General features: G+C 43.2%; 1 protein-coding gene across 2 annotated transcripts in view; it reads right to left on the minus strand.

The window, feature by feature from the left end:
- Nucleotides 1-490: 490 nt before the first annotated feature.
- Nucleotides 491-8,433, minus strand: part of slc6a5 (solute carrier family 6 member 5) — an 18,133-nt gene continuing 10,190 nt past the window's right edge. For both annotated transcript variants that reach the window (XM_019876402.1, XM_019876404.1), the window contains 5 exons: nt 7,402-7,533; nt 7,189-7,288; nt 5,304-5,404; nt 1,812-1,979; nt 491-1,215 (listed from right to left, as the gene is read on the minus strand). In XM_019876402.1, coding sequence (XP_019731961.1) covers nt 1,078-1,215; nt 1,812-1,979; nt 5,304-5,404; nt 7,189-7,288; nt 7,402-7,533 — 639 coding nt within the window. In that variant the 3' untranslated portion in view covers nt 491-1,077. The remainder of the gene's footprint in view (nt 1,216-1,811; nt 1,980-5,303; nt 5,405-7,188; nt 7,289-7,401; nt 7,534-8,433) is intronic.

Here is an 8,433-nt window from a genome sequence, read left to right on the forward strand (position 1 = left end):
ATTGTGATGCATTCACAAATGGCTATTAAATTCACAACACATACAACAGCCTACTGCAATAAATACACGAAACAGATGCACTGGGTGACTATCAGGCTGAGTTCTAGAGCTTTCAAAAGGGCTAAATGGCTTCTTTTTCGTGAACTAAAGGGTAGGTTGGCATGACTTACATACAGAGAGGTAAGATAAATACATTGTGATGGAACGGAGGGAAGAGAAGAGACTCACACAAAGAGTCCCCCGCCCCGGGCATCAGAGACAAATTTCGCCGCAAGCATCGATGAGACGTGTGTCTGATGAAAGTGGTGATCGCGACGCGTTGACCGCTCGTCACGGATCGAGGAAGCACAAATTCCTGATTCTTTCTAATCTCCGCTTCCTATCACGCAAAGCAGTGGCGACTACGAATACACGCTGCTGAAGTAGAAAGTCAAATCCAAGAAGTGCATATACCCCTGCTTTTGTTCTGTTTTTTAAAGTGCAGCCATGATTTTTTTGGACTGCCAATATTTTCGCGGGTGTGATGATGGTGAACCCATTTTCAAACCATCGTCTCTGTCACCCATGAGTTTTTTTTCTGTGTCTGAAACAAATTCTTTTTTTTTTCACATAAGTATGGTTGTAAGCGCGCGCACACACACACGAACACATACACACATGCACGCACACGCACACGCACACACGTGCGCGCGACCACATAGACATGTGACGCCATTGGGAGCAGCTAAGGTATTGCAGATTGCAGCTCTGTCCATCAATGACAAGAGGCCACAAAGAATCAGAGCCCCCGCGAAGGGTGCGGTGAAATTAGTCGTCATCATGAGTGAGAGGCAATGATAGACTAAAAGCTGAGCACAAAGCAGCAGCAGCAGCAGCAGTGGAGACGATTCCACCTGGGCAGCCCTCCTCCCTGAGAGAAGAGTGAGAGAAGGAGGAAGACAAAGGGAGAGGGCGGTGAAAACACAAAGTGTGAAAAAAAGAAGGCAGAGGGAAGGTGCAAAAGAAAAGGGCTCCATCCTGACACCCCTGCCCAAGGTTTGAGCTCTCCAGGGGCTGCTGCGACTAGAAAGAACTGAGCTAGAAGTCCGTAGAGGGCAGTTTGAGGCCTAAGGAGCTGGTTCCTAGTGGGTCCATCATGTTCTTGTAGCGCTCTCCGCGGTGCTTCATCAAGAAGGGACCCCAGTCGGGCTGAGGGGAACAAACCAGCTTCAGACGCTGCGGGAGAAGAGACGGAGGTTGCTGCGTTAATCCTGAAACTTGCTTGCGTTTGTGTCAACTTGTGTCCCAATTATCCTGACATATGTACAATTATGTAGAAGAAAGAAATGCAGCTCAGAGTTATTCAACAGCCATGCAGTCAACGCAATTCTGCCGTAGACGTTTTCCATTCTTCCCATTTCATAATAACAGAAGGAAAATAGAATGGAAACAGCAACGTATGGGAGAGGTCTTCCCTCTCTGCATTCGTCTTTAGCAGGGGTGTTCAAATCCGGTGGTCATGCAAAAGATGCGCATGACCACTGAAATTCTCAAATTCGCAATGAACGATTGAAGCGGAATTGAATATTTACAAATGATAACTCATGATAAATGCAGACACAGCGTTAAAAAATGTGTGAAAATTGCGGATGTTTTTGTGGATCTGAAAAACACGTGTACATCATGTTGAAAATGTTTATTTAAAACTGTCAATGTAAAGTTAAATGTTTTATGATGTGATTAAACGCTACTTTAAAACAAACTAAACAAATGTGAACACTCAGCTGGCAGCATTGGTGATTTGCCAACAGTGCGCCTCTCTCGGTGATTACCTCAATTAAGGTGCCGGGAGCGAGGTACATCTTGATGACAAACATGATGGGGATCCAGATGACGGAACAGATAACCATTAGCCATGCAAGCACCATAGACCAGGTGGGGTAGGTGTATTCCTCGTATGTCATGACGCTCCACTGAGAAAGACTCAGCATCAAGATGCCCTGCATGAAATCAACAAATCCACAAAAGACACGTTTAAATACACACAGTAGCTCGATACATTTGGAATACTGACAAGTTCATTCAAATGGATGTAAAATGACAACCAAAAAGTCATTGCATCATACCCTATCAAACTGAGACGCGCCATATCAAATCGAATCGTAAACCCACTAAGTATATATTTGTGTGCTTGTGGGGGGGATTTTTTTGGGGGGGAGTGGGTCTACAACAGGCACTGTAGAATGAACTGTAAGAAATGACTTGACTCACGCTATAAGCTCCCTGCTTGATATCCGATAGACACAAGGACAGAGGACATAAAACTCTGTGATAAAGAATGGGCAAATGAAGAACAAAATAACTATAAACAGCACTTTCTACAGGAATCGAGGAAGTCGAGGAAATGGGCAATAAGGAACAAAGACAGAAATAAATTAGTGTGAATCAATGAGAAAACAGTAGCCCTCATGAGAACCGCGTGACGACCGGCCAGCTGAGTGTGGCTACATTTGTCATCGTCAGCTCTGCGTTGGTGCTACAGCGATTTTCAGCGCAATTACTAATATATATTCTGTCTCGTGGCCAATATTGAAAGGAAGGGAAGCTGCGCATTGGACACACTCTGCCAGAGAGCATGCGACTGCAACACATCACACGTAGTAAAAAATGAAAAATTTCCCCACTGTATCGTTAGAAAAGTGTGCAAACATTTGGTTTCCCAAAGAGGCATAATAACAATTGCATTTGAATCACGAGGAAAATCCTACATATCAACATAAGTAAAATGGAGGTCTTAGTTAAATACTCATTTAATACACATTTAGGTGAACAGAAAACTACGATTGGCTCGTCTCTAGCTCAAGCGTGACCTTGAGAAGTCCAAGTGGGACAAAATGGATGGGTAGACAGATAACCAAATGTATACAGTTGTTTTAAAGTATTCATGAAAGTGCTGGAAAATTAGCATTTTGACAAACTAGGAAAATAACTGTGAGGCCATTCTAAACAATAAAATAAAAATGCACCACAATGTTGTTGCCCTACTTTAAACCTGCTATCAAAAAACTATTTAGACTTTGTGACATGATAGGAATAGTAAGTCACTTTGCATTCTGTAGCCTTACTGGGAAATTGGAACTTGAAATGCAATAAAATGGACACTTTTAAACTCTGTGTGTGAGCGTATTCCCGTGTGCGTGTGCATGTGCGTGTGTGCGGGGCTTCACCGTCAGAATGGTTGGTGTCACAAAGGCCCAGCAAAGTCTCCAGAAGAGATTGGGCTGAAATCCAATCATCATTTCAATATCCTCGCAAAACCTTTGCAGCCCTGCATAGTGGAGGGGAAACGAATAAATGAAATAAGAGTCGAACTTGCGTGAAGTCACCAAACCGGGCTTTAAAAGGTTTCTTAAAGCAGATGACAAATTCCAAGCCAGGGAGTATCATCATTCTCTTGCCCAAGAAGGAGGATGGAGCAGGTGGCTTCATTCCTCATTCCTGTCGGACAAACGACGCCGAGTGGCATAAAGAGGCAGTCAATTGTGACATGGTGGCTGATGGCCAGGCAAACTGCGGGTGAACAATTTCATTTGCGCTGTGCGTGCATGCGAACGTTTGACTTTACAACAGAGACATCTAGTGGCCGACGCTTGAAAAACTAAGCTAAGTGCTGATTTCGATGAAACGTTTCAGATATCATTTTACCTTACTCGAGACGCTATCGTTAACCAGAAACAACACTGTGAACTTGAATTGAGGGGGACGTTTTAACAATAAAGACAGAAATCAATTAGTGTAAATTAATGAATGACGATTAGCTAGCAAACTTGCGGCTCCTTTGTCATTGTTAGCCTTGCTTTGGTGCTGAAGTCATTTTCCCCATAGATCTGCGAGAAAAACGCGGGCAATAGCGTCAAACGTGTTTAGTTACGTTCGCAGATCCTTGAGCATGGTCAACACTGAATTGGGCCAAGGACACGGTAAATATAGCGTAAAACGGAATGATGGCCAATTGGGAAGCGACTGCGCGCTTGCTGATGTTTGGCTTTACAACAGAGACATCTAGTGGCCAACGCTAGAATAACACACTTCACAAGGATCAGGTCGTCAAGTTATGAAAGCTAAGTGCTGATTTTGACCCAACATTTCAGATGTTATTTTACTATATTGATTGAACCTTACTTGAGACGCTATCTATAACTATAAACAGCACTGCGAACTTGAACTGAGAGAGACGGGAAACGGGTGTTAACGATACAGACAGAAATCAATGAGTGTAAATTGGTGAATGGCGATCAGCGAGGAAACTTTTGGCTCCTTTGTCATTGTCAGCCCTCCCTTGGTGATGAAGTGATTTTCCCCATCGATCTGCTCGAAAAATGTCAAACGTGTTCACGAGTTACGATCGCAGATCCTTGTGAATGGTTAACACTGAGTTGGGCCAAGTCGTGGACGGTCTCGATGAATATGGCGTAAAACGGAATCATAGCTAATTGGGAAGTGACCTGTTTGCTGGACACAAAAAGAGGAGCCGGTCTGTGTCTTCAGTGTTTGTGTAAAGTGTCTTTAACCACAATGAAAATGACAAGAAGAGGAAGCAACCGTAATTTAGTGAACAGTAACATATTTCCTCAAATTTTTAGCCACTTTTTTCGGGGTTTTTTTCTTTTTTTACAGGAGTACTATTCTTTCTCTGTTTTTGTATTTTCTGGCAGTCTGGATGCCTCGTGGCACCATGGTGCCTCCTCTTCTCAGTTTAGTCTTGACATTTGGTATGACTGACAGTTGCTTGTGGAGGCTCTCAGTCGTACAGGAAAGTTCCATCGTAGAAAGGGTTCTGTCAGTCGTCATCTGTACCTGTGGGTAAAAAACAAAAAAAAAAAAAACAAAAAACAATAAATACTCATTTAATACACATTTAGGTGAACAGAAAACTACGATTGGCTCGTCTCTAGCTCAAGCGTGACCTTGAGAAGTCCAAGTGGGACAAAATGGATGGGTAGACAGATAACCAAATGTATACAGTTGTTTTAAAGTATTCATGAAAGTGCTGGAAAATTAGCATTTTGACAAACTAGGAAAATAACTGTGAGGCCATTCTAAACAATAAAATAAAAATGCACCACAATGTTGTTGCCCTACTTTAAACCTGCTATCAAAAAACTATTTAGACTTTGTGACATGATAGGAATAGTAAGTCACTTTGCATTCTGTAGCCTTACTGGGAAATTGGAACTTGAAATGCAATAAAATGGACACTTTTAAACTCTGTGTGTGAGCGTATTCCCGTGTGCGTGTGCATGTGCGTGTGTGCGGGGCTTCACCGTCAGAATGGTTGGTGTCACAAAGGCCCAGCAAAGTCTCCAGAAGAGATTGGGCTGAAATCCAATCATCATTTCAATATCCTCGCAAAACCTTTGCAGCCCTGCATAGTGGAGGGGAAACGAATAAATGAAATAAGAGTCGAACTTGCGTGAAGTCACCAAACCGGGCTTTAAATGGTTTCTTAAAGCAGATGACAAATTCCAAGCCAGGGAGTATCATCATTCTCTTGCCCAAGAAGGAGGATGGAGCAGGTGGCTTCATTCCTCATTCCTGTCGGACAAACGACGCCGAGTGGCATAAAGAGGCAGTCAATTGTGACATGGTGGCTGATGGCCAGGCAAACTGCGGGTGAACAATTTCATTTGCGCTGTGCGTGCATGCGAACGTTTGACTTTACAACAGAGACATCTAGTGGCCGACGCTTGAAAAACTAAGCTAAGTGCTGATTTCGATGAAACGTTTCAGATATCATTTTACCTTACTCGAGACGCTATCGTTAACCAGAAACAACACTGTGAACTTGAATTGAGGGGGACGTTTTAACAATAAAGACAGAAATCAATTAGTGTAAATTAATGAATGACGATTAGCTAGCAAACTTGCGGCTCCTTTGTCATTGTTAGCCCTGCTTTGGTGCTGAAGTCATTTTCCCCATAGATCTGCGAGAAAACCGCGGGCAATAGCGTCAAACGTGTTTAGTTACGATCGCAGATCCTTGAGCATGGTCAACACTGAATTGGGCCAAGGACACGGTAAATATAGCGTAAAACGGAATGATAGCCAATTGGGAAGCGACTGCGCGCTTGCTGATGTTTGGCTTTACAACAGAGACATCTAGTGGCCAAGGCTAGAATAACACACTTCACAAGGATCAGGTCGTCAAGTTACGAAAGCTAAGTGCTGATTTTGACCCAACATTTCAGATGTTATTTTACTATATTGATTGGACCTTACTTGAGACGCTATCTATAACTATAAACGGCACTGCGAATTTGAATTGAGAGAGACGGGAAATGGGTATTAACAATAAAGACAGAAATCAATGAGTGTAAATTGGTGAATGGCGATCAGAGCGAGCAAACTTCCGGCTCCTTTGTCATTGTCAGCCCTGCTTTGGTGCTGAAGAGATTTTCCCCATCAACCTGCGAGAAAAATGTCAAACGTGTTCACGAGTTACGATCGCAGATCCTTGTGCATGGTCAACACATAGTTGGGCGTCGTGGACGGTCTCGAGGAATATGGCGTAAAACGGAATCATAGCTAATTGGGAAGTGACCTGTTTGCTGGACACAAAAAGAGGAGCCGGTCTGTGTCTTCAGTGTTTGTGTAAAGTGTCTTTAACCACAATGAAAATGACAAGAAGAGGAAGCAACCGTAATTTAGTGAACAGGCACATATTTCCTCAAATTTTTAGCCACTTTTTTGGTTCTTTTTTACAGGAGTTTGGATGCCTCGTGGCACCATGCTGCCTCCTTTCCTCAGTTTAGTCTTGACATTTGGTATGACTGACAGTAGAAATGCTGCAGAACAGTAAGTGTGTTAATGCTGTGTTGGTCATCTCGAGTACATCACACACACACTATGAATCATACATTTTAAAAATCGGTCAAGATGTAAAAAGTCAGCGTGTGTGTGTAAAACCCACTTCAGCTTATCCCCACTGAATAAGAATGAAAGCTTCCTGGGGCAAGAAAGAAACCAAAAGAATGAAAATGTAGGGTGGCGTTAAACGCTGACATTATCAAACCACAGCTTTGTCAACGTGACTCAAGTTTTATTAAACCCAATCGTGACCTTCTAAAAAGGATGACCTATCACGATGCCAGAAATATGAGGGAAAAAAATAAAGTTTCAGGCTACCGCCGAACAGTTAAGTGTACTCACCATAGAGATAAGAAATCCCCACTAGCTCAAAGATGGCAATGATGACTAAGGAGTAGGAGGCTGCATACGTGTCCACCAACTGCAGCATGTACATGCCATTCTATCGCACACACAAAGATAATAATTACGCGGAACATTTCACACTAACTCATGCATAAGAAACGGCTCGCGTGAAGCACTTCAGGGATTCAAATTGTCTCGGCCGCATGATACCTCCGTGATCATGGGAAATCCCAGGATGAAGAAGGCGATGCAGCAGACCAGGGTGAAGATTGGTTTGTGCTTCCTCAAGTACTTGGGGAACTCGTCTGACACAGAGGTCACGATGGTCTCAATGGTCGCAAACTGAGAAAGGAAAGAGCAAAGGGGGGTGGGGCACGGAAGCAATGGTTGGAAATGAGACATTGCATGGGCAGTTTTCCACAGTCAGCTTGAAAAAGGTTAGGTCACTGATTCATTGCTTTTAAAAGTGACTAAATGTAAGAAAGGCAGTCTTTCACTTGACATTCAATGACTCGCGTTGTCATGGCAAAACTGAACATTTATAATGGAAATTGTTACAAAATACCGGTATTACGATTCAATTTGGGAATCTTCTGGGAGTCACACATTGTGGTGGAACTTTCTCTTTAAACTTTTTGTGTTATTGAAGCTAGACAACCCTCTATCAACAGTGCAGAGTGTGCAACAAACCCAAATGTTTTTGTTCTTAGCTGATACAAGCGCAAAAGAGTGACCGTATTTCCAGCTTGAAAATGTCAAGTCTTGTCAATTCTTTCTCACTGCCGCCACCTCGAGGGAGTTGACTGCAATTGCCTTTGCTTGTGGAAGAAGGTATTGTACAACACTTTTTAAATGACAGTCCTGACATCACCTTCGGATGCTGCTGCATTTCTGTAGAAGATATTTTCACCGTGTTCCCAAGTATTTGTCAAATGAAATCAAAATATGTATTTATCCCAATCTTGAGCAGGAACAAATTGAAAAACAAAATCAATGCGAAGGGTTTCGCCCCAAGCAGACCCTGCAGGCAGAGACCGTCAAGAGTTTAAGCTACGACAAGATGGTAAAAAAGGGCTTGGCGTCCTCGGAGAAAAGAGGATGGATAGACAAACATACAAATGACAGTGGTGGCTCCGTGCTCGACGTGTGTGTGTGCGTGTGTGTGTGTGTGTGTGTGTGTGTGTGTGTGTGTGTGTGTGTGTGTGTGTGTGTGTGTGAGTGTGTGTGCGCGAACCTCGCGGA

Source organism: Hippocampus comes, unplaced genomic scaffold, assembly GCF_001891065.2.
Source record: "Hippocampus comes isolate QL1 unplaced genomic scaffold, H_comes_QL1_v1.1 scaffold150, whole genome shotgun sequence".
NCBI classification, from domain to species: domain Eukaryota; kingdom Metazoa; phylum Chordata; class Actinopteri; order Syngnathiformes; family Syngnathidae; genus Hippocampus; species Hippocampus comes.